The 26720-nt window shown below is 44.5% G+C and overlaps 2 protein-coding genes across 10 annotated transcripts in view; one reads left to right on the top strand and one right to left on the bottom strand.

Moving 5' to 3' along the window:
• Positions 1–26720, bottom strand: part of HADHB (hydroxyacyl-CoA dehydrogenase trifunctional multienzyme complex subunit beta) — a 644785-nt gene that overhangs the window by 435985 nt on the left and 182080 nt on the right. The gene's annotated exons all lie outside the window — the stretch shown is intronic.
• The window catches only part of DTNB (dystrobrevin beta), a 211304-nt gene that overhangs the window by 148643 nt on the left and 35941 nt on the right, over positions 1–26720 (top strand). For 4 of the 9 annotated variants that reach the window (XM_064508184.1, XM_064508183.1, XM_064508181.1 and 1 more), the window contains one exon: positions 6592–6612. The exons of 4 other annotated variants lie outside the window; for them this stretch is intronic. In XM_064508184.1, the coding sequence (XP_064364254.1) occupies positions 6592–6612 (21 nt within the window). Of the gene's footprint in view, positions 1–6591; positions 6613–7006; positions 7156–26720 lie in introns of those variants that run through there. One more of the 9 variants, XM_026111255.2, reaches the window with a different exon arrangement.

The following is a 26720-nucleotide window of genomic DNA, read 5'->3' as shown; positions in this document are numbered from 1 at the left end:
TCTCTTCCACAGGTCTGGCATTCGCTGCTGTTGTTCTGAGATTCTTACTTTGCTGCCTTATCATTATCAATACTCCGTAAGCAATGGAAGGAGTTTGCAGTAGTCATTTCTCTACTGGCTCTGCATGTTGGTCCAGATGGTTAATGGGTCTTCAGGCTCATGTGCTGCTTCTTTGGTTAAAATTATTGAGGACCCGTAAGATTTGGAAAGCTTTAGAGAGAAACTTAGATTTGGTAATCATCGGGATATTGCAGTGAGGAAAGAGCGCATCTGCTCCTCTGTGTGACAGTTCAGTTCTCCAAGTTCTTCCAAGTGGAAGCTCTAGTTCCCGCATTACGGGCTCCGACTCCCCATGGCACGGCAGCGCGTGTCGCCAGGTAGTGCGACGCTAATCCTTGGACATCTGTAGAGTCTGTTCGTTTTCCTATAGAGAAGTAGGGTTTTGGCTCTGATGTGTAGCGCATGTTATTGTCTGGATTTCTGATGAGGATCCATTATTTTTTTCAGAGTTGATCTCGCAGACATTAGTCTGAACTGATGTCATGCATTTATTCTTTCCATTCTTTAAGTTGGATAAGAGCCTCATTCTATAAAATGAATGGGAAAACGTTGTCCTTACTCAAAGAGTTTTCCTCTAAGACAGGACGCAACAAGGATATAATAGGCAACGAAGACGTGGGGGAGAGAGCCCAGCAATTACACCGATAGGACCACAAGGTTTTGTAGAAGAGTTATAGGCACATATTGATATTTCCAGACAAATTTAGAGCTTGTCTGCACTTGAAACTGATGATGAATTCACGTAGTGTATATATTTAAAGTGCAGTCACTCTTCGGATTAGATTTGCAATCTGGAATAAAAATGTGTACGCAAGAAGCTATAACAGAATATCATTTGAAGGCAGCTGTTTTAACTAATTACCCTGTGCAGATGAGCACATACTTAGAATTAATGTTTGTGGGATATTTTTTTTTGCCAGTGATTCTGTACATTGTAATTTTTTACTGCTCAGCCTGTTGATGTCTGTTTTCTAAAAATGCTGAAGACAATCAGTCAAAAATTCGGCTTGAATTCTGTGGACCCTAAACATTTGAAAGTCAAAGTGCAATACCTCTGCAGATGGGCACCCAAAACTGAAAAGCAAATTAAAAAAAAAAATTTTAATATGAAAAGATGTATCAGAAAGAATGCGATTCTGTGTGGTTCAGGTGACCACACTCTTAGCATTCAAAACTTTTTTGCTGCCCACATTCCAGGAGCCTCTTTATGGCAGACTCAGTTTTGGTATCTGTATTAACATGGTAACAAGCTCTTGCTTGAGATTTTTGGAGATTTTTGGAGATTTTTGGTTAGTTTAGAAGCTGCCTCTAATTAGTCTTTTCATTTGTGAATCTCGTATGTTTTCATTGACTCCCCCAGTTGCCCAAATCATTTAAAATTTTTAAGGGCAAATAGGACTGGATATAAGGAGAAACTTTTTCCCCATGGAGAGAGTCAAACAGTGGAGCAGGGGCCCGGAGAGGTTGTGCTGTCTCCGTCTTTGGAGGTTTCCACGACCAGCCTGGATAAAGCTCTGAGCACCCTGATGTGAGATGAAGTTGACCCTGCTTTGAGCAGGAGGTTGGACCAGAGACCTTCTGAGGTCCCTTCCACCCTGGATTATCATATGATCCAATGACTGTTGTAACCATTTGGTTTGACCTGCTCTGTAATGTAGCTCTTTGATTTTCCCCTCGTTAGTTCTGTGTGGAGCCTGAAAGCTTCTCTTGTGTTAAAGCATCTTCTAGAAAGACATCTGGTCTTGAACTGAAGATACCAGAAATGGAAAATCCACTGCCCATGCAAATTTGCTTACACAGTTAAAAATTTATGCCTCGTTTTCAATTTTAATGTATTTAGATTCAGCTTGCACCCACTGGTTTTGGTGCATGTGGTTTCCTCTCCATTAAATCAGAGTACATCAATACCCCTGTTTTTTTTCCTTACTCATCTCACTTTTCAGTCTTCCTTTTTAAGTCAATGAAACAGGCGGAGCTCTCTGAGTTTCTCACAGTATTGTACTTCAGTCATTTCTATGGTTGATTTCTTCACCTTCTCCAGATTTTTAATAATATTTTTAAATTGTGAAAAAGGAAACTGAATTCTTCTCTAAGTCTTAGCAACACTATACAGAGAGTTACAGTAGTTTCATTACTCTTGATCACTGTTCTCCTTTTTGTGCATTTCTGCACCAATGACTGCTTTTTGAATGCTGTCAGTTATCCAATTCTTATTCTATGTAATATGTGCTTTACTGATTCTGTATAGTGCTAGCTGTTTAATGAGAACACCGTGAGTAAATTGTGTCATAGGAAAATTATTACAACTGTGCAGTTCCTTTAAAAGTCAAACGAACGTGTAATATATTCAAATAACAAAATCAGATTTATTTGGCCTGTTTTCCATGAAGCCATAATGCTACTTATATTCCATATCAGTTGTATCTTGTATCAGTATTTCTGTTACTTTGAATAAATTAATGACAGGGCAAGATATTTATACTTATTTGTGTTGTGTTACCTCCCTTTTTGAATATCGGTGCAAGACAGCACATCCCAGTCTATCAGAATTTCCTTGGTGTTCCAGGATCTATTACAAACTTTATTTAAATTACCTTAACTGAACCAGGTGCCTCTTCATGTAATTATTTTAAGATTCTGGGCTACGAGCTGCCCAGACCTACTGATCTAAAAATAGTATTTCTAGTAGATACTCTTTAGTAACTTTTTCATTATTAGTGGAAAGTACTTCACTGCTTCACTGCGAATGGAAACTACAAGAGAAAAATACGTCATCGTCCTATTATTCAAACACAGAACAGAAATATTAACTCGTGTTTCCATTTTAAGAATTTTACCATCACTATCAAGAAACAATACACACCAGCTCAGGACTTTCTTCTGTTTCCGATACTTGTATTCATTTTAAACTCTGCTGGGTGGCTCTAGCCCTGCTAGGCAATTTTTCCCTGAAGTTTTTAGCTTCTCTCATCATTTTGTGCACTTCAGAAGTTTTTGTTTATAATACTATTAAGCATTTGTATTTTTCCATGTTTTTGTACACTGTTTCTTACATTTTAAATGCTACCTTTGTTTTACCATTTGGAGCTAGGTTCACCCTACCTAGCTTTGGTCGCCTGAAAGTTTGGTACGTTGGCTCCATCTGTAAACAAGAGAGAGGAAAGCCTGTCTTTGGAAGGACATGGTTGTTCCCAGGAGGTTCATCTCTTCTTTTTTCACCAAGTGTAGAGGGAGCCGAGATGATTAGATGGTGTTAGGTGCCTGTCTTTTCAATGGGTACAGATGAACCCTGTTCAAAACGTTGGGAGTTTTTACCCAAACTCTACTGTTCTCTGATGATGTAGCTAACAATTATTTCTAAAGACCTTCCTCCACATCTTTGTTCATGTATTTTAATTCCAATTTTTTGCTGCCTTTTCACTTATAACTTCTCTAAATCCTGAAGAATTACTCATTTTATAGCATAAAGCATTTATGATCGTTGATACCATCCTCTTCTTGACTGTATTAAATGTAGTCATGTCAGGACCATAGTCATCAATCAGCTTATCTATCTGCATCGTAAAGAAGTCCAAAAGAGAGTTTCCACAGACTGGTTGCAGCATCTTTTTCTTAGAAAATCGTTGTCTTGTGGATTATTTCAGTAGTTTGTAAGGCTGCTTCTCTGCCAGTAGACTAGGCAGTGGGAGGGCGCTGGCCGGAGCACGGGCCCACCGGCGCTCATGCCGCTTGATCAACAGCATGTCCCATGTCACGGTTTTCCCTGAGCCAGCCACACTGGAGCAGCTCCCGGCGACCGTTCAGAGCTTGACGCAGGCTCGTTAGCATCTTGTTTTATTGAGCCCAAGCCAGAAGCTGTAAGAGGCGAACCCCCACGCTGTGCTGATCAGCCTTAGCCGGGGAAGGGCCCTGGACCGATTTGGGTGCTGGTGCAGAGGTACCCAGACCCCCGAGCAGTGTCCTGCTCTGGTGGTTATCTGCCAGCACATTGATCTACCTGCACTGACCCAATTTACAGCCAGAAGGGATTTTTTTGCATAGAGTGTCATTCCACATCTTTCACTTATTCTTCTGCCTAAATGGGTTATAATCAGTGATTTAACATTTTTGTTAGGAGATTTCAGTTATACAGTTGTAGGGATTTCTTGGGCTTTTTTTCCCAAAGGAGAAGTTTTGGTCATCCAGCTCTTTACTGAGTGCTGTCATCGTTCAGCACACTTGTGAATCCCCGGCTGTGCCTGCCCTGGTCCGTTCGTTAGTGCAAGAGAGCGTTACTTGGATGGACGCCCACTCACCGTCCGGCCAGGCTGCTGGAGTGGTCCCCGACGTGCTTTTGGCCCAGGCCTACTCGCATGGTCCCAGATGATCTCCAAGCACGACTGAGCAGTTAGCAGGGGCCAGGACCCATTCCCCCTAGGCAGTTCAGATAAGGCCATCCTGTTCTGCGTGTTAAGAGATGCTAATAGCATGGGCATGCCAGAGAACAGACCCTGGCGCGATGTCCTTCAATGCCGCAGCCGCTGGGTCTGAAGGGCTGCTGCAATGGCCTTCTCCACGCTCCCTGCTGCCTGAGCATCTCATGTCCTCCTGGCCGTTTTTAGCAAGCAGATCAGGCCCGTTGCACGGGAGATACGGGCTGTCCATCTGAGCTGAAAGGGGGCCTGGTGACGATCTGTCAGTCGTGTTGTCAGTGGCTTCTTTCTACTATTTTTCATCTTCTTTTGCTCATCTGGGTGTTGGCTTGGTCTTCCCTTTTCTTCAGCTCTGTTTCAAAGTCCTCTGAAGTCCTCTGTAATCACTTAGTGCCATCAGCAAGCACTCTCCTAGTATATACTCACCAGGGACAACTGCCTGCCTTCTTGCAGGGTTGTTTCTTTAAGCTACGAGGATATTCAGCAGATATATCCCATTTCACTGTTTTTCCATTTCCTCAATGAGAATTTCCTCACTAGCTGATTTGCTGATTTATCTAATAACTGTTCGGTTCTTCTAGCAAAGCTGCGTGTCTCTTGAGATTTTCTTCACATCTGTAGCTAATGCTAAAGCCTCATTTTTCAAGCTAGCAACTTTTTTTGTGGAGTTGAGATCATTCGAGATTATTTCCCCGACCCGGCTCACCATCTGGTCCCGTGAGTCTCAGCGCTGGTAGAAGGAGCAACTGGGAGCGCGCGGGAGCTTGGGGAGGGCCACGGTGGCCCCCGCAGCTGATACTGATTCACGGCGCAGCGGAACCATATCCTGCATCTGCTACATCAGTGCCTAAATATATATGTGAAAGAACCTCAAGCCTTGAGAGGAAAAAAAGCAGAAATACCTCTGGTTATGTAGTACTGTAAATCCCTGCAGTGATTTCCAGATGTGCCTGTAGTGCCCTTAGGGCACAGTTATGAAAATGTCTTTATCTTTTAATATAGTGGTCAGTGAGAAGAAACTACTCTAAATGAGGGGACAGGTTCTGGTTAGCTTGCTCAGATAGGCAATAAATGAGGGAAGGTGGATAAATGGGTTCGCAGATTTTAAGGCCAGAAGGAACTTTATTCCCTGAATTTTAGTTCTGTGAACCGTCGGCCACTGCTGGAGGGAACACACGCAGTGGTGGTCCCCTTGTTGCGGGTGGTGCAAGGACTCCTGGCCGTGTCGTATTTTGCCCGTGGCCAGTGATGCTTCTGTAGCTGAAGTTAGAGAGTGATTCTGCTGGCCCAGCAGAGACCATAATGTGCATTTCTGTCATTCAAAAGAGGATAAATTCACCCATTTTTCACCTTTCTCGGTCTTCCGAATTAGTGGTGATCCATGCTGATAGAGGCTGCACTTTTGCTTTGCAACAGAGCTTTGTCCCTGTGTATCTTTACTTACTGCACGGCCTTAGTGCTTTCGTCTCCCCGTTTCTCTCCCCTCCGTCTAGTGCTGATCGTTTGCCACTCCTTAACTTGCCCTTTTGAAATGTGATCCGCAGAGGTCCCTGCAGGCCCGGTGGTCGTGCTCAGTCGGTAACCAAAACGGAGGTATTTCGCCTCTCGAGTTACGACATTTTTCCTCTTTGCGATGGAAGATTTGTGCACATGCGAAACCACATGCCGTGCATCCGTTCGTTGCACACTTCAAATGGTATTTGCAGACTTTCGAGGATAGTAGTCTAATATTTCTTGGCTGAAAACATGATCATCTTGAAGACAGCTAGAGACTCGGTTTTGAGTCCAGTGTAGGAAGAAAAGCCAGTAAAGTCCTGCATGAAAGAGAAGATCACTGTGAAATCTGTTCCACGTATTCAACTTTCACAAATACTGATGTTCATTTTAGACAAGAAACTTCTTTTGAGAGATGGAACAAATTACACCTTTGCTTTCTCACCGCAGCTGTGAAGTCTGACTTCCTTGTTTCCTTTTGTGTATACAGATGTTTCTACAATTTGCCATGTTCTGTTCTTTCATTTGGTCTGTTGTATAATTTGTGTACGTATGTTTCTTTTTAATACGATAATTAATCTATCCTGTTTCTCTCTTCACCTTTTTCTCTTGCCAACGTTTATAGGAAGAAGAGCAAAAGCAGGCAGTAAGTTGACTTCAGTTTGTAGGTGATCTAACTCTTTTTTCTTTCTGCATGAATATACAATTTCCTGTTAACTGGATTGTATGCAAATAAACCATGCAGCAGAATTTGGGGTAGGGAGTGTGGGGTCTTTCTCATTTGTAAAATAGAAAGCAATCTTCATCAGTTTCCAGTAGAGCATGTTTTTTCATATGTCCTCACAGTTATTTTTCTCTCCCTTTCAAATTAAGTTTATTGCCATGAGTATACAACCAATGACTGCATTCATTAGTTTTTTACAATTGTGCATGACCATCCAGGGTTGAAAATGTGAATTCTCAGCTTGCTTTGCAATATATTTTGTTGGAGATTCTTTGCAGCATTTTACACGCTAATAAGAGCTTTCTCATCTCTTCAGGTAACCTTTAATTTGCCTCTGCCACATACAAGTCCACGCATGAAAACTAATTCATGGCTTAATACTCGAGGCATGGATTCATGTCATTCAATCCTGATATAGTCTCCTTGAATTAGTCCCAATACCCTCATTGTAAACGAAATGAGTAAACTACCAAGAGACAAGAATGTGTTTGCTTTGTTACTGATTTTCATTTTCTTTGCGTACCTACGAAAATATGAATCTTGTGTTAATTTTGGAATCCACTCCAGAGGGAGCCCTTCTACTTTCCTCAGGAATAGCCAGATGTTCAGTGTCTCTTCTCCAGCAGAACAAATTTTCAGCATTTCCAGCTACAGTTTTCTTTGTAGATGAAATGTTAACAAAGGTTAGTCCTGTGTTTCCTGAAGCTGGGTTTTTTACATGGTTAGCAGATACCTTACATGAATTGAGAATTCTTGTAACTTGTTTTTTGTAAGGAAATATGTATTTCTGGGCACCTTCTGTTGCTGAAAACATTTCACAGTGCTACATGTGCTAGAAATGGCTTCCGGTGACTCGTGGAAGACCTTTTATTAAAACTCTGTCATCAATTTAAAGAGAAGATTGTGGTGAGTGGGCATCTTCTGTCGAATCCCAACTCAACTTTGGCTGATGCTGCCAGTGCAGATTTATCCCTGGGTTTGCTCAGGTGCCTTGCAGAAATTCTTTGCTTAATGAGGGGACCAGATTGCGGCATGTGGCAGCGATCTTAAAGGGATTTCCTGGAGAAAGGAAAACAATCAAGACACCACAGTCCCTGTCCTGCCACTTCAGACTGTGCAAGTGGAATGCTATATGACATGTCATTCTCTTACCCAGTATAATCGCTACGAATAAGCATCTGCATGGAAATGCAGTATTATGTTGTCTTATTTTTCCTGTGCTGTCATGTTCATCCTGATTATGGATATAGAAAAAAGGTAAATACAAGAACAAAGGGCGAATTTGCCCAATTTTACTTCCCCTCTCTCTGTGGAACACTTACGTTTACAAGAGGATAAGAGAGCCAACTTTTGCTAAAACAATGTCAACACATTGTTTCCCTGCCCAGTCCCATTCTGTTGGAATCAATGATGAATGAGCCAAAAAGGATATGAAACTCAAGACAGCAGATTTTGACCAACTGGAGGCCACGCTACTGATATGTAGGAATTGAAACTTTACATCCTTTCTCATTTGCGTGGACTGAAATAGATTGAAATCGCTTTTCTCTAAAGCGTAAAGGTTCATCCTGAGGAAACTAGAGGTCTTAGTGCACGGTGTTCCACTTGGCTGAGAAAACACAGAATCACAGAATCGGTGAGGCTGGAAAGCATTTCTGGAGATCATCTAGTCCAACCCCTCTGCTCAAAGCAGGATCAGCTAGAGCAGACTGCTCGGGGCCTTGTCCAGGCAGGTTTTGACCAACCCAACTGGACATAATGTCCAAGGATGGAGACTCCACAAGCTGCCTGGGCAGTCTGTTCCAATGCTTGACCATCTTCACAGTAAAAAAGCTTTTTCGTACATTTAAATGGAATTTCCTTTATTTCAGTTTGTGCCTTTGCCTCTTGTCCTTTCACTGAATACCACTGAGAAGAGTCTGACTCTGTCTTCTTTTTACTCCCCCATCAGATATTTATACACATTGATAAGACCCCCCCCAAGCCTTCTCTCCTCCTGGCTGAACAGTCCCAGCTTTTTCAGCCTCTCCTCGTATGGCAGATGCTCCAGTCCCTTAATCATCTTCATGGCCTTTTGCTGAACTTGCTACAGTGGCTCTAGGTCTTTCTTTTACTGGGGAGCCCAGAACTGGACCCAGCCCTCCAGGAGTGGCCTGACCAGTGCTGAGTAGAGGGGCAAGCTGTGCTTTTCCAAATGCAACCCGTGATGCTGTTGGCCTTCTATGCCACAAAAGCACATTGCTAGCTCATGGTCAACTTGTCCACCAGAACCCCCAAGTCTTTTTCTGCCACACTGCTTTCCAGCAGGTCAGCCGTTCCTGGTGCATGGGGTTGTTCCTTCCCAGGTGCAGGACTTTTCACTTCCCTTTGCTGAACTTCATGAGGTTCCTCTCCACCCATTTCTCCAGCCTGTCGAGGTCCCTCTGAATGGCAGCACAACAAGCTGGTGTTTCAACCACTCCTCACTGTTTTGTATCATCTGCAAACTTGCTGAAAGCATACCCTGTCCCATCATCCAGGTCATTAATGAAGAAGTTAAATACTGGACCCAGTATCAAACCCTAGGGCACACCGCTGGTGACTGACCTCCATCTGGACTTCATGCTGTTGATCACAACCCTACACATCACCCAGTGTATTGGTATCTGTGCTATTTTGGAAGGGAGGTAATGGTGTATCTCCAATTTGAATTCCGGAAGAACTCATTGGACCATACGCTGGCTTGGTAGGACTTCATCATCATCCATTTATTCCAACAACAGAAATACTTGAATAAAGGGATGAATGTCTGTGATAGCTCAGGTTAAAGAAACACAGCCAACTTAAGCACTTTAAAATCTTATCAAACATCCCACTGTCTTTTCGAACCTCTGCTAGTTTTGGTGGTTGTAGAGTCACATCTTCCCTCTACGTAAGTGTATAAAAACCCTACAGTAGTTAGGAGGGGGCCTACAGTGTGCTCGACAGCTCCAGCCCATGCCCACAAACATCAGACTTGGAAAAAGAAGTTAGAGACGAGCCCTGTCCAGTTAGTATCTTGCAAAGCCCTACAGACTTCTGTCTCTCTGTAGCAGGACCCATTCAGGACAAGAGCTGGCAAGGACTAGCCAAGTCCTGCTATGCAAGGAGAATAATTGCAGGGTTATTCAAATAGTCACCCACATCAGGTCTTGTTGCTGATTTGTGCTTCCAAACCAGATGTAGTCCAGAAACAGCTGGAACATGTATGAAGGGAAATGTGGAACATTGTGTAGCTCCCATGGAAGAGAAGGCCGAGGTGCCTTACTGATCTAAAGTCATGATCCTCTCAACTCTTGACATGGTGGATTGATTAGGTGATGGCAGCATGAATTTACATGAAAGGTTAAGGTGAATAACAGGAAGATCAACAAGACAATATCTGATTCAGGACTGGCAGCAGACCAAGAGCAGTAGCATCAGCATCCACTTTTGCAATTTCTGATTTCCCTTCACTGCTGAAGCTGCAGTGAAGCTGCAGTCTGGTCCTGCCTTCTCCATACTACTGGCAAGATTTACAGAGTTGGGCCAAAGAGGATAGGCTTTCTTGGCTACATTCGAGCAAGTTGCTTGGCCAGCAAAGAAGACTTCCTGGAAAAAAGCCATCTCATTCATTTTGCATTTAACCAAGACAACACAAGCTGCATTTGAGGAGCTGAACATGCCCAGGTTAGCGTGGCCGTTTTGAACTGCATAGCTGTCATCATGATCAAGCATTCAACCTAGCTGATCAAGACATTTAGCCTAGTGGGGCAGTTTATTCATGTATTTGCAGCCAGAAAGAGAGATTGCATGCCTAAGCATTGAGTGGAGATCTTAGCTTCTGCTGGTGAGCTAGTAAGGAGTTACTCAGCTGCTGACAGTACCACCAGGCATCTACAGATACTTCCATCTCTAGCAAGACTAGCTGGGCTTAGTGACATCCGAGAGACCAAACTCCAGATAAAAAAAAAGTCCTTAAAAGGCCTAGAAGCTATCACGGCCTTTGGCCAGTTTTGGTCAGAAAATCATGGCAGGTTCTAAGCAGTTTGTATCAGGAGAGATCCGTTGTTTCTGATCCCGGTATTTACAGGAATGTCCATTAACTTTTGTGCCCCATGTTCACAGCTGATTTTCCATAAAGATTTTAAAAGCTTCTGTATTCTCTCTCCCTTTGCAGGACTGCCCTGCATAGGTTGGGCCAATCCTCATCGCACCGTTGAGGAAAAGCTAGATATTTTTTCATTGATGTGGTGTTATGCTAGAAGGTAGTCACAGTCCACACACTATTCCCTACTACTACTAAGATTATTGTGTCCAAGCTAACAAAGATTTTTGCCAGTGTAGATCCTAATTTACAACAGGACTATTTTTATGTCACAGCTGGTGAGAAGCTTAAATAATCTGTTAAATATTAAAATCTCTTTGTTTTATAGTCAAATGAGCCGCATTTGCAGCTCTACTATTCAGTATTCAAAAGAATGCTAAAAGAATTCACAAAGATATACATCACATGTATCATGTCTTTGGCGTGTAGTACAATACATACAAGAAACCCCGCAGAAGGTCAAGCATTCCTACTCTCACACAAGAGGACTGCTCTAGTGCCAAACAAGCACAGAAAGGGCTTCATGGCAAAGAAGCTCACATGGGAATATTTAAACATTGGAACTGAAATTGTTTCCTTTTGCAAGATGGCAGGAACCGTATGTCGTAATGGAGCAAATGAGGCTCGTGGATTTTGAGGTTATTGTACCAAACCAAAAAGGTGGGCACACTATCACCAAATAATCTTCATGAAGTCATGGAAATCTTAGTAGGGTTGCTCCTCAACTCAAATGAGAGTGAGTTAAGAGTCCCACTTTTCCCCACTTCATTCAGAAGTTTCAGAAGAAATAGATGACAACCTTCAGTCAGCGTGGAAAGTGTACGGACAGCAGTACTTTTTCACCTCACTTTCAATGCACTCAACCTTCACTGAGCTGAACCTTCTTAACCTACTGCTATAGCAAAACTGATCCCAAACAGCAAGTTAAAATGATACCTGCATCATTCCCAGAGAAGATGTAGAAATCTTGGAGTGGGGGATTTCAACCCATGTTGGAATTGGGAGCTACTGGAGAATCCTGTACCAGCTGAGGAAATCTTATCATACTGATATCCAAATCCGAGAGTGCTCTTCAGCTCCGTGTCCTTTTTTGCATCAGCCAAAGGTCCTGTTCTCCTCTCCAAAGTGGAACACCGACCCCATAATGAGCGAGTCCCACCATCACATGCTGCTATATTTTAACAAAAATATCAGGAATTCCTCCTAATGCCTCAATACTGCAAATCAGCTGCTTTCTTCTACTGCATGGCCTCGTTCACTTGCAGTTTATGCCTTTGGCCTCTGTGAAAGATTAGCAAACTGTCAGTATTGATGGATCATGTCTGTCAGATATATAGTTAAGAAGACAAAACTGCCTGCTCAAGATAGATTTAGGGGAAGGACCAGATCTGGTTACCCACCACGGTGGCAGCTTTAAATGACTTCTCTGGTTAAACTGAAAAGAACCGTAACAGTTCCTGAGACATTCGGGCTATGTCTGTGCTAGTAAATGCACATGGAAAAATTCTCTGACACAGAGGCCAACTGGCATGGAAATGCCTGCCTTTATGCTCGTAAATTTTCTTAGTCTCCAACACCTGGTGGTAGTCTACCTATTGGGAATGGTCACTGCAATGTGCCTGGGAATTTTTTGGGAATGCACTAGCTGAAACGTGTGAAAATCATGCCAGGGGTATTCTAACAGCTTGATCGTGAAAATTATCTTGTTCCAGTGCCAGACACACTCCTGGGCATGGTTCAGTTCCCTAGTAGAGACAGAAATAGCCACAGAGTACACTTTGAGTTTGTGCCTCTAAACTAGTAACCACTTCCATGGGCCTCCTGAAGGATATCAAAGCTAGAAAGGCTCATGAAAGAGCAATTTAGATGTTAAAGATTGAAAGTTGTGTAGGGAACCAGACCTTCCTACCTAAGGACGTTCAGTAGACATCTCAGGAAGGAAGGCTGGGTCCGTGCTGACCTAAGGTATCAGTAGTGCAGATGATCTCACCCTGCTCATGAGTTGGTGGCACTGTCCCTAGCAGATGACTTTCTCTGACACAAGAAGGAAGGCTTGGCAGGGAATAGCCGTGGATATGCGTGAGGATTACTTTCCTGGAAATCTGTTCTTTCTGATGGATCACACTGCCCTGTGGCGGCTGGATGTCAGGTAAGAGACAAGTCGCTGAATAATGCAGAGGTGCTTCCTATACCGGCTGGGATGAGTGCGCTGAAACGTAGACCTAGGGCGGGAGCTCACGTCTACAGAAGGCTGGTTTCTGTCTGAAGAGGAAGAAGATACAATTCCACTCCCTGTATTGCATTAACAAGTCGATGTGGCCTCACTCAGCCCTCTCCTGCTGTATTTTGCCCTCTGTGTCAAGCCTGGAGGGCAGAGGTAAGAGGATTGAGCAAGGCTCAGGCAGGAGCAGATGGAAGTGGGTTGCTGCTCTCCTTTCTAACGCTGTGTGTCCAGTGGATGCCTGGTCAAGGCCAAGCGCTGCCAAAGTCCGTCAGAGCCTTCCTGAATAAATGCAGTGCTGCCACCGAGCTCCTGGTTGGGTCTGGTAGCTCACCATACGGCTGCTGTGCATGGTTCCCTGCTTGAAAGGAGCAAGGACGAGACACAGGATCCTCTCCTGACACTTGGCTGGGGACTTGATTGTCTTTTGCTTTGGGTCCAGAGTGGAAATCATCACTCTGTCCATCCTGGAGAGCACGGCATGGGTGACTGGCTAAGTGCTATCAAATGCACAAGGCAAATTAAAATAGTAGAGAGCACTTATATAAATTTAGTGAATTGTAGTAACCTGAGGTATTTTCATAAATAGCAGCTGAGAAAATTGTCGGGCAGAAGTGTGAAATTTTTTTTATATGTTCCTGTTGTCCTATTAAGAGGTAGTAGCCAAAACGTAGAACCGTTTATGCAGAGTGCCCATTCCATTCATGTCTTTCCCAAATCGCATTCCTCTACTTCATCACAGTTTGGATTGCAGAGTTTAAAACAGGCAGGAGTTTGTTCAGTTTTTATGTTTTCCCAAGTCTTGCCTTCACTGAGAAATACGTGTATGCCAAGTTCTTTTAAGCTGCTACCACTTTTAACAAAGCTCAGTACAAAAACATTGTGGCTACAGTTGCTTTTGACTTGGGGAAAAATATGCTTGCTCATTCTAATGTGCTTCAAAACCAGCTGAAGAGGTTGTTTTTATTTTCTAAACAGATTCTCTGTCAAGAGGCTGCCCAGCGTGAAAATTCTCATTTTTATCTTCTGGAGGTTTTTGCTTGCTTGCTTGCTTGCTTGTTTATTTTAGTACACATTATTTGTGAAAAGAGGATTCGAAATGAAGTAATATTACAGCTTTTACACTAGAATGCACTTGTGTGCATTAGGATACAATAATTACTATAGATTTCTCAGGGGCAGTTAGAAGGAAAGTCAAGGGCTTGTCGTCTGTCACGTAATCAGAGGATTCCAAGAGTCATAAGGGTTATTTCTGTATTTAAAGTATTTTCTCCCTACTTCCTATGTCTCGTTTTGATATTAATAACTTTGAAGCACGTAGCGGCAGCAGGAGCCACCATGCTACGGGAGCGTGCTTTAAAAATGCATGTTGCAGACTCTCAGAAATTGTAGCACATTTCCCTGTTCATCCTGCAAGCTGGGTAGTGGAACAAAAAGTGTCGAGAAGCATTTCATTAAGGTAGAATGACTGCGGCCGTGATTGACACGTGGCTTTGAGTTCCCACCTAAAAGCTCCTGAGGTCGGTGCAGAAGGTGTAGGGCCACCTGGTCCCACCAGCCAGCCCTCTGTGCTGTGTGAGAGGGACGGCTTTGGAGGGTGTTTGTATGTTTGAAAGCATGTGAAAGCTGATTATAATGCACCACTTGTTTTCTAGGTTTCTTAGGAGGGTTAAATACAGCCAATTCTCCATTACTTCTGCAGTGAGCCTTAGGATGCCCCACGCACTGGAAGAACCCAAATCTTACAAAGCGGAGGTGGTGCAGAGACAGCCCCACATCTCAGCACTTTCCAGCCTCCTTCGTAGCGTGTCAGTGCCCGTCCTGCTGCCCCAGGCTTACTGCAGCTGATCTAGGGGAGCATTGCTGCGCTCCCCAGGAAGCTGAGGGTCTCGGAGGGCCTTTTAGCTCAGGCATCACGATGCGCCCCAGCGAAGAAACGTGGAGATCAGGAGAACTGTTGCAGAAACAGTGCGTTTGCATGGAGTCAGCTTGGGTCTGACCTGCTGCAGCTCGTGCACCTAGCTGGACCTCAGCCGGGCTCTGTGGAACCGCAGGAGCCTTCACACCCTGCTCCCACCACGTCTGGGAGCTCAGCGCAGCACCCAGCCCCTCTGAGTTAGAGTGCATCCACCAGCGTTTGCTAACAGGGTCACCACATCGTGCCAAAGCAGTACTCTGCATGTGAGAGCTTAGTGTCTTCAAGCCTAAACGTACCTTGGATGTAGGGGTGAAGATGCTTGAGCTGATAAACACCCCCAGATCTGTGCAGCCGTGACATGAATGACCCACAGTCCAGATAATGGTGAGGCCTCTAAAGGCTGCGCAGTAAGAACAGTATTTATGAAGTGTCTGAGCTCAAACTGTCCGTCTGGGGTATACTAAAAATGTCTTTATTCTAGAAGTCTTGTATATGAGAAATTTTCCTTCTTAGCAGTTTAGTGATATTTTTAATACTCAGATTTTCTTGCAACAAAGCCAACATTTTAATTTTAAGCTTAGTATTTTGTTAAGGAGGTCAGGTTTGTAGGGAGAGGCCATACTGTTTTATTGGGCTATCTGATACAGTTGGATAAAACAAAGTTTTGGACTGAGGGTTCAGCTTTGCAATAAGCTGCCTTTGACAGCAACGCCAGCTTGACATGTTTCTTTTCTTGTGCCAGTATTCACTGCTCCTGCGATTATGTTGATGCAGTTGTTTGAGGGTCCATGCTATAAATCAGGGTACTGAAATTGTCCTAGTTAAAAACAGCCTTCCTAGAAAAAAACGTGATGCCAGCAGATGTTGTAACTACACCTTCAGCGACCTTGCATCAACTCTGCAAGAAATACAAAATCCAAACTAAAAGAGGTTAAATGCAGTTCCTTAGTTTGATCCTCTTACGGCAATCATTTAGGCCGCTTGGCAGAAAAGATGTGGGCAGCACCGGTGGATCAGGCGAGGTGTATCACCAGAGCCGTGGTCAGCTGAATGCTCATGTGGAGCAGCGAGAGGAAAGAATTGTTTGTGTGATAGTAAATCAGAAGGAAGGTTATGTTGTGTTCTGATGATAAGCAATGTCTACAGAAGTAGTGATCCGACAGAATCAAAAATTCCATTCTGGGCTTATCCTGTAGGAATATTTTGTATATAGCTATTGAGGATCTCGTACGTGAGGCCAGAGTGGTTGTTTTGCAGAAGATGCCCTCCTACAACATGGGTGCTTCAGGCCTTGTCGCATGTCCCTGCACATTCATTCCGGCGGGTTAGTGGTATTTTTCATGCCACATGCATGTTTCCGCCAAAGCGTTTGTTAACGTTGCCACGTTTTTGGGTTGACATGCATGAGCTGATAGATTTTGTGTTTCTATTGTGGAGATATCGTTAAGGTGACTGGAGCGATGTACTGGAAGGGTTTGCGCTTGCTTTGGCAAGATCTAATTCTACTTGATGTTTATTTAGTCCCTAAGAAACGTGATGCTAGTGATGATTTTGGCTAAGTTGAAAGCTAGAAGACAGAATTCTGGAATAATTTATTTCCAGATATTTTCTTCGAGCATAAATTGTAACTGTTTAATGATTTTCCATGTAGAGTCCAGCATGTGAAATAGTTTATGCTTCCCTCTTGAATTTCATAGCCGTGCCGAACGCTCTAAAGCAAGTTTTGCTTCATTTTGTAGTCAAAGACCTGATCTAGTATCAAAGTAAGCTTAGGAGCAGTGCAAACGACGCATGCATATTCCTCCTTTAGGATATGACCTAGCATATGTTTATTCTCTGGAATTACCAATTCCTTCTGCTGTGCTGTAGCACTGGATTGGCACCTGAATACAGCTGCTCAGTGCCATAAATAGTGGATATGCTTAGCTTTTCTATAGCGTTTTAATCTTAACTAAACTACGTCAGCATACAGTTTCACGTCTTTCTATGCTAGATAAATTTGAGTGCGCCCATTTCAGAGACAGGGAAAACTGATTCTTAGGTAGACATTCAAGACTATCCAGCAGGACATCATTGATTAAATTCAAATGAGAACTGTTGCCTAAATCTTTGCTGTCACTTGTAGAAAGTATTGCTTCCTGTGCGCAGTCGTGAAAAATAGGGAAGAAGCCCATGCTGCAGCTGCACGTACTGTAACTTCATCCTTAAGGACTGTTCCACACCTTACAGCAGTGTTAGTCACATAGCTTAGCTGTAGACATTCAGTAGAGTGGAAGGTATATAATGCTTTTACTGCCCAGTAATTCCGGAGCAATCAATATTAAATGCATTTCTGTGTGTGCATTGTAATACTTTCCTTTCTATCGTTAGCCGAGCATGGAAGGGTAAGCAGAGCCACATGAAGGACATCTGGATCCAGCACTGGTTTATATGGCACCTGGCCTTTATTAATAGTAATCAGGAAATAGCAGTTTGGGATTTCTTGACCTCACATGAAATTCATTTCACTGGGCAAAGGTTGCTAACAGATGGCAGCAATTTGGGGCGTATTTCATCATCTGTTACACAGACTTTATTGCTCCGTTTTGGCCCTTTCTTTTGCAAGGAGCTATCCCTTTTTCCACCTCGTTTCTTTATAAGGGTTGTCTTTTTCAAAGGGAGTCCTGAAACATCTTGTTAAAGCATGTTATGCGCAGCACAAGACTTTAGGTATGGCCTGATACAACAAAATAATCCCTTTGAGCATAAATCACTTTTTGACTAACTGTGTTGTAAATTATCTTTTTGAAGTTGGTAGTTGCTTTGGGGTTATTGGCCTCCCTCCAATTTGTTCTCTATTTCCCCAGCCCACAAATACACTTTTGCACTCTGACTTCGAACAAACTAAAGAGAGGCGAGAAGGCACAGCCCCATAACTGTCAACACAGTGCCCCATCTCAAAGTAGTGGTTGTGCCGCTGAAGTCTGGTTTGACAGCGTACGTCAATGCGTTGCATGCTGGTAAGCCTGGTTTTGAGGAGCGCGCAACATCTCTAGAAAGGATTTGCATTTCGCCGTCCACCTCGTTGCTGTCGCATTGGTGTTGATTCAGTTATCTTAGAAAAGCATCGCCGGTCAAACAGCTGGGAAGCTTGGAAATGATGAGGTTCACTATTGGCTTACTTCAGATGTTACCTTAGTCATTATAGAGATAGTTTCCTCTTTTACGTGATGTAGTGATGGCTACAGCACTGTGACAACACATGTTTACGGCATAACTATCAAAAAAAATCACTGTACTACAAAAATGAAAAAACTTACCTGGAATCAATCTATCTTAATGCTAGATCAAAATAGTCTTACTCTTACTCAGCAGTCTGATTGTACGAAATATCTGTTCCAGCTGTAGCTTTGGCCTTTCATGATGCTTTCAAACTGAAACCTCTTGGGAGTTTTATTTGTCAAAGCGAAATGAAAGTTGTTCTAATTACTAAAATCATCATGTAATGCAAATTGGGTCTAGAAAGAAATGCTTGTATTCTATCTGTGATTTAGTCTGACTACTGTAAATATCCATACGGTTTTGCAAGTATAAAGCAGATGTTGTACTTAAATCTACATAGAATTGAAACGGCAGAGAACTAGAAAATCTCAGTATTTTAGCTTCTGTAGTTTAGTAAAAACTTTGCTAATGTGAAAAATAATTTTCTTTTCTCTGAACTTTTATGGATACAGACAAGAATTCTTTGGTGAAATAAATGCACCAAGGGGAGGTGGGCTGTGATGTTTGCTTTAAGAAAGATCTGACTTCCAGTAGCCTCCTAGGACTGAAGAGAAAAGCTATATGCATCCTTGGTAAAGTCAAACCCCATTCATCTGAACCGATGTGAAAACATTGCATGTTTGCTTCTAGCAGCCTCAGTTCTTCCGATCATAGAGTTTAATCCTGTGTTTCTGACAACATTACCAAGGTCATCAGATTCAATAAAATACAGAATTCCAGGAGATGTAAATCTCGTTAGCTGGGTTGCACCATTATGAATGCTTTTTTGCACGAATGCACACAAAAGTGGGACTCTGCTGAATGGTGCTTTGCATCCAGATGTCAAGTATGCTCTCTGTCTCATCGTAGTCATAGGGGGCATGGGGGCCACGGTCCCTAAGGCCTCTGTCTGTTGGTGGCATATTGGTGAGAAGGAATTACAAATTCTTAGCTCCAGTTATTTCTCTCAGAGATTTCTGCAGTCTTTTTCATCCATTGATGTATAACCGTAGTAATTGTCTTTGACCTGTCTAAACTGGATGCTGAAAACTGGATTCACTCCAGTCCAGCCTATACGTTTAGACGTTCATTTATACATTCCTTTTCCTCAACATAGAAGACGGGAAACCTGTGATCCCCAAATCTTCTGGTTTGTGTTGTACTGGTTGTACTGCGAGATGGATACAACACGTGCCACTGCTGCTAAGGAGAATTCCCTATGCCAGGCAGATTTATGATGTCCATCGTTCTGTGCCCCAACATGCTAGGCATGAGTGCATGAAGGAAGATCTGAAGCCGGATAAAGACCTGGCTTTGCTTTCAGTGAGCATCATGGGCTGTAGCAGCATGCAGGCACATATATCTCCAGTACCAAATGACTTTACCTAAACACGCGTACGTAGAGGCCAGTGTCTGCACGCAGCTACAGACCAGGCACAGCTGTTACAAGCAGTTTCACAAGCCCCACATAAAGCCATTGCTGATGTCAAGGACAAACCTGCTGCCTGATGGAAGACCCTTCAGCATGGGTTTCAGATCCAAAGCCTTACTTTCACAATCAAGAATGATAGCAGATGATATGTTGTCTGTGACGTTAAGAGATTCATGCCTCTTAGCATCATCTTCCTTGACCAGAGTAGCAGGCCTTGATTGCCTAGAATGTCTTTCCCAGCTTTTTACTACTTTAGACCTAAAAAGAAGCAGGTGACTGACGATTATTGGAAGAATTCATGACAGTTTTAGGGACTCTGATAGTAGCCCTGGTCATTATCAGCAAAACCTCTTAAGAGGTTTGCTGTTTCGGTGATTGCTGGCACAGTGAGCATTAGCTAGGCTGCAAGTGAGAGACTGCTCGGTTCAGCCACGCTGCTGCACCATCCAACCTTCAAGCCATCGACATGAAAGTAGTTGGAAAAATGGAGCTAAGCCCTTCTGTCAGGATTTGTGCACCTTTTGCCCATTCCCATCCTAGCTACGCGGTTGTGTCGTTGCCGCGGGGATATCTGTTTGCCAAGAATACGTCTAAAGGTTAGTGACTGCAGAGGCCCAAGCTCTTCTGCATCTCACCTCTGCAAACTGCCAGACCCCAGCAGCCAAGTGCAGCTTTTACTTAAACTGGAGCAGAGTGATTCTTTCCCTACTGAAACTCTTAGATGATAATGGGGATTTTAAACTATTAAGGCAACTGGATCAGGAAGCAAGAGGCATTTCTGGGATCAAGGACACACATGTAATTATGAATAGGGCATCATGGTGCAAACATTGGGATTCCCTCAGAAAGAACAGGCTCCAGGTTAGATTTTTAAGGACTTGGGGTTATCAGGGGGACTGGTCATTCTCCGCACTTCTTAAAAGGCTCTTACACGGTGTGCGCTGTGTCACACACTGTGCGTTGCCTGTCCTACATCTCAGCTCCCTTCCTAAGCATCTTCGACAACGGCTGTTCTACCCACAGGAGAAAACACAAGCTACAGTGGAGGTCACCAGTCCGTGTCATCCACAGCAGTGCGTGCTGCTCCTGCACCTGGGAATGAGGGAATTGAAGATGCTTCCCTGCTCTCCCCCTGGCCTCAGACACAAGGGGCAGAAGCCATTGCCCAAGTTTCCCCTATCCAGTTTTGTGCCATACAGCGCATCTCACGATCCTCACTGAAGTGAGGCTTCTTACATGAACCTGTTCCCAAACAGCACATGCTTTTTGCTGTAGATGGGAGCTAATTGTGGTTTTCATTTCCAGTGTTTTTTAATTAAAAAAAAAAGGAAAAGAGGGATTTTTTTTCCTGTGCCTGATGCAAGAAGATGCAACAAAAGCGTGTTCTGTCTCAGGTTCCTGTTGGTAGTGTTTGCTTTCTTCTTACCGTGCTCCAGCTCGAATGTGATACCCCCAGAGTATGCCCTGTTCTTACTCTCCTGTGTAGGCTCCTGGAAAATACAAAACAGATCATACTGTCGTCATAGGGGACCAAATCCCTAGGGATTTTGATCTCAGTCGGTAACAAATTTCCTGCACAACACCTACATTTGACCTCCACGATCAGGATATGTTGTGTGCATGGGACTGCACCGTCGTACATCGGCGTGCGCATGGTGCATAGTCTGATCAGCCAAATAATCAACCGGTCAGCTTCCCATCTGGCCACACAGTCCGTAATGGGAGGAAGGGAGTTATTTTGGATGTTCCTTGGGCCTTGCTGTTTCACAGTGACGGGACCGAGTCTTCCAGATTATTTCCCTTCCTCTTTGTGGCTATTTGCAGCTCATTGAAAGACCACAGCATCACATCAGAGAGGCTCTCATAGTGCGTCATACTCCGTGTCCACGTGTTATTAATTAGCTAGTGAGCCACTCCTTCCCAAGATCAAACGAGCTTCACCAGGACATGAGGAGCTTGCTTTTCAAAACATGCCTCCAGCAGCTGTAAGGCAGTGGCTGCAGAATGGGGCAACCTGCTGCTTTTTGCTAAGCGTGAGACGCTCGTGTAGGTCTCAGGCAAAGTTGGGGCGAGCCGTCCTTTTGGTGTCAAACTCATGTAGCGGCTGATGCTTCTCCTGCCTGTCTAGAGCGGATTCTATTTACTCAGATTTCTCTCAGATCCAGTAAATCTTGTGCATTTTACTAAAGGCTTAAGTCCAGTTTGCTTTTTGTCGGTCCAGTATAGGGGGATTCACACTGACCCATGCTCAGGAAAAGGAAGCCAACGCTTATCCTGCTGTAACGGCGGTTGTCGAAGTCAGCGTGAATCCCATGACATGCTCTCCATGACTCCTTTCCAAAGCCCACAGCTCACGTGGGCACCTCGGGAGTAGCGAAGGCGGTGGCCAGCGGCCCTGGGCGCTGCGATGACCATGCTGGGGAGCTCGGGGCTCCAGGGCTCGACCGGGGTCCTGGCGAGCCTGTGGACGACTCCGGTCTTGTGCACGCGAGGTGCCTAGACATCTCCTGGGAGATCCAGCCCTCCAAAAGGCCCCCAGTTTTGGTCGGTAAGTAACCGTTGTCTCTTCTTTGCTTTCTCTACCCTACCTAAGGCCACCAGCTTACCTGCATCTCACGAGCCCACGTGCATCACTGACGTGGCTGGGCGGCGGGGAGGAGGATGGATCGGATTCATCCTGGAGCCTTCGGCGTTAAACAGCCAGGCTGTTTTACTGTCGTGCTCTTTCCTATCTCCTCTCCTCCTTCCCTGGTCTTTGCGTAGGCCGTTGCCTGTGGAGGCACATGCTGAGGAGTAAGTGCACACAGAGGTGATCTCACTGCTCGGATGGATCAGGTTATTCATTTGCAAGGTATTTATAGACTCCTTGGACTATGATCCTTACAGACAGCTCAGCTGCCTGTGTTTTGTTTTTGTTTTTTTAAGAGCCAAGTACATTTAAAAAGGATGACAAATCCTTGGAAATTGCATAGGTAGTAAACTTCGGAATAGTAGTGATAGTTGCTAAGAAACTGGTTGCTACCTACCTATGAACATCTACAAAGCCAGGGCTTCAAGAAGTAGGGAAATGACTAGTTGAGGATACTTTCAGTCTTCCATTTTCTACAAATGCATAGCTATATTTACCCCCAAAATTACAAATTTCATCATAGTAAAGCAATTTTTCTCAAGCCCAAAATAAATATTTTTTTCTAATCACAGTCTTCCTGAAATGAAGTAAAAAATTCCTTCTTGATCTGTTTCCACAGAAATTTATGTTGATAATTTTACATTAACAATGAGGTATGCTTTCATTAAACTGTATTCCTCATTGTATTGTTTTGTTCTCATTAAATACTTTATTTATTTTTTAATCTATTTTAACCAGTGTTTTCCGCTTTACAGTTTTTCAGAGAAAACATATAGATAGAGAAATCAAACTGTATTTTTTTAATTCAAGGATTAGTTTTGAGCTTGTTGACTTGAGTGTAAAATATGCATTTCCGTTTCGTTGTTAAGAAGGTATTTATTATGCTACTCTTTGGTCAGTGAAAGGTGTATCTTCTTCGTAATTAATCTTCTTTCCTTTTAATACTTTGGCTTTGTGTATCGGGTGTAGATACACCTCACTAGCACTGAGCAAACTAAACCCGCTTTGAGCAGAAGACCAGACACTCAAGGGCTCTCTCGCTTGAGGAGCGATGCCGGCGGCGTTGGCTCCGGTGCCGCGTTGCAGGAGCTGAACCCGGGGGTTTTAAGCCCGACGAGGTCCGACGATGCCGCGTGCCGCTGCCGCTCGTATCGCCCGCGCGTGCGTCTCTGTTTCGTACATGCTACTCCGTTCTGCTGGCGTCCCGGCAAGTTGTGCTGCGGGACGTGGATTTGGATGGCTATTTATAGACTTGCGTTTTAACTTTTCGGTAAGGGGGAAATTACAGAGTAGCATAAGAGCAAATTTTCCTCTCGAGAGACAGTTTTCCATGCCAGAAAAAGAGAGGGAGGTTTTGCAGGCTCGGAAGCTCTAGGGAACATGGAGTACCGTTTCTCTCAAAGACGCTCTCTTCACAGAAGTCATGTTTTCCGAGAGCGCTCACGGCCAGAGAGGTTTTCTGATGTTTGTGAGAGTTAAAGATCCACATTTAACACTTGTCTTTGAGGAGGTAGCTCCTCGGCGGTGCGATGCGCGGGCCCTTTCACGTGCCGTCGGAGAGGGTTTGGAGTAGCCCCGTGGTCCTCACGCCGGACCGGGGCTGGGGGTGTGCGCGGGGTGCTTAAACCATCTGAGCAGCTGCAGAACAAGGAGCTCAAGCCTGGCACTAAGCGTGTGACGACTTCTAGGGCTTTCATTTTCCCGTGTCAAATTCGTCGTTTGGTCTCAGCGCAGCCCATTTCCCGTCCAAATCTCGGAGAAATGCAGGTCGATCCTCAGCACGTTCTCGTTGGGTAAGAGCATCCATCAGCGTGACTAGTTCGTTTTAACCGGGAGAGAGGAATAGTATTTTGCAATCTGTGTTAGTTTTCAAAAGTGAAAATTGGACTGGGAGTGTGACTTTCTAAAGATTTAGATCTTTAGACTGAGAGAAGCCGAGGGTGAAAAGATGCAGCGAAAGGTCAGCATGTGACTTCAGGCACGGGTCAGCGTAAATATTGAAACCGCCAGAGACTGCGGATCTGGGAGCGTTCACATTTCTGACGTTAGTGATGCCAGCACTTCTTTAGGAGCACGGGGGACGTTCACAACAGCTAAGTTTAGCTTGTGAAGCCGGTTTTCGTGACTCTGCCTGTAATCAGTAGTCCTCCAAGAGCAAGTCAGAGAGGCCGAATTAGGCTCCTGCTCTGAATAACTTTGTGTTATTCTGTCCGTCCCACTCTTGACTCCAGCGTGACCGCAGGAGATTGGCCTCCCCGAGCGAAACTGGACTTTGCAAAAAGCCCTGCCTCCCCAGCTCTCACCGTAGCAGCTATTCTTAGTCCATTGACGAGTGGTTTTCGTCTCTCCCTTGATTTTCGGGCAGGCACATAAAGGTTTTTCAAAGGAAGAGTGGATGAAAAAGCCAAACATTGTGCGGCGTTCTTGGGAACGCCGAAGGCAGGCTGTGGTTTCCTCGGTCCCCGTTCAGGGGCTCGCTGGAAATAGTCCCCAGACCCTATCCTGACGGCTTGCTTTTGCTTACGGGGAGCAGCGTGGAAATTCTGTGGCTGGTCACGAGTCACTGCTAATTTCTTACGGTTTTGCTTGCATAAAGCTTCATGTGAAGCTAGAGAAGACAAGACTTGGGGGCTGGTTACAGACTCTGCTAGGGACAGCTAGCCGAAGGGGATTCACGTCTTAACTTCTGAACACAAGTAGGCATAGTAACCTTCTTAATTCAACTCCTGGAAAGTCTTCGGCATTTTGTCAACACTTGATTTCAAAACGAGTGCTGATCTCTCTCGTGAATAATGCATTATTTTTTCACATTCCAGGCAGCTCTTGGTTTCTGCACTGCAAGCAGCATGTTGCGCTGGCTTTCATGTGCTCTGCGCTAGTGCTGGCCCCAGTACCTGCGTTTCGGGGCCAACGCTGGAACATGTATGTGTGGCTGCAGCGCGTGTGTCTAACTTACCGTGCCTGTTTCGGCCATGCGCGTGGCACCACACCAGGCTGTGTTATTTTGGCACCAGGTTAGGTGCAGCGATACCTGTGCCGGCAGTGCTTGTCGCACCAGCACAGAGCTTCCCAAGCACGGTCTCTGGGGTCCTTAAGGACTGCATAAGATATTGGGAAAGTGTTCCAGGAAGTGACGGAAGCCATGAAGAATTTAAATATTTTCCCGAGTTTTCTGTCCTCGCCCACATTCTGTCTTCATTGGCTTCCTCTCCCTGTTTGCCAACAAATTCAAGCCTCGAGCCACACCTTTTAAGGTCCTGCAGAAACCTTGAGCACTCTGCTGCTTTTACACTTCCTCTCTGACACTACGGTCACAGATTTAAACATCAGATGAATGAGCTTGTAAATACACCCAGGGTTTTCTCCTTTTCCACAATCTGAAGCAGTGGCATTAGCTTCCTTGCCTGAATGTCCTAGTAAAGCAAATTCTCAAACCCAATTAGTAATTGTTTCCATCACCACCCCACACCAGGCTTCCCCTGGGACTGTTCTGTACCTTTTTTTGTTTGCACACATCAGTAAAGGCTCCAGGGCTCAATTTGGAATCAGAATTAATGCTCTTCTCCTTCACGCGGTTGTCACCATGGGGTCCCATTAGGAGAGGTTGTGCTCCGTGACTTGCAGCGGTTACATAATCCTCCTGGCCCATGGAGATCCCTGTTGCAAGTTGCTCGTGGTCCTTGCTCGCTCGTGAACTGGCTCTGTGGATTTGTGCCAGGTGATTTGTGTTGTGTGCCTTGGAGAATGGTGTAGGTTGGGAGGGACCTCTGGACGTCTCTAGTCCGACGTCCTGCTCGGAGCAGTTCTCGCTGGAGCAGGTCGCTCTGGACGCACGTGTGAACGGGGAAGGAGGATCCTTGCCCTCGCTTTGCTGGCTCTGCTTTTGCTAACGCTCCCCAGGGCACAGTTGGCCTTTGCTGCGATGGCACACGGCTGACTCCCGCTCGGTTAGGTTGGCTGGTGACTCCTGCGGTGATGATGGGCAGGAGCAGTATGCCAGGGAGGTAGGAGCCCAGCTTTAGACTTCTTCCAGTCTGGCATGTTCATTCATTAGATGAGCGTAGTGTTACCGTGTAGTGAGTGCCCTGGGGACACACCTTTTCAGCTCAGCGATAGGGATACCAGATTTCCTCGTGGATAAAGCTTAATCTCTAAGCACTGGAACATCCTAGGAAATATCTTATGCCCAGATCATTCCTCATCATGGCATGAAAGCTGATTTCCAATTACATCTTTCGCAGGGGAGATTCCTTACTAGGGGCTGCAAGCAAATACTGACTCCTGGAAAAAACCTTTGAGAAGACAAGGCCAGGCTATGCTGAAATTATGGCAAATGGTGCAGTAAAATAAATAGCCCAGATAGAACAGCGTTCTTCCAGCTGTGCACCTAGCATGCATCGAGAGGAGCATGTCTTCCTTAAAAGATGTATTGCTCTAAAATATGGAGTATCTCATGCTCTTGTCAGAACTGGTCAGATAAATTAT

The sequence above is a fragment of the Dromaius novaehollandiae genome, chromosome 3 (genome assembly GCF_036370855.1).
Source record: "Dromaius novaehollandiae isolate bDroNov1 chromosome 3, bDroNov1.hap1, whole genome shotgun sequence".
Lineage (NCBI taxonomy): Eukaryota > Metazoa > Chordata > Aves > Casuariiformes > Dromaiidae > Dromaius > Dromaius novaehollandiae.
Note: the sequence above shows the minus strand (reverse complement) of the source record. Positions and strands in the feature narration are given on the sequence as shown.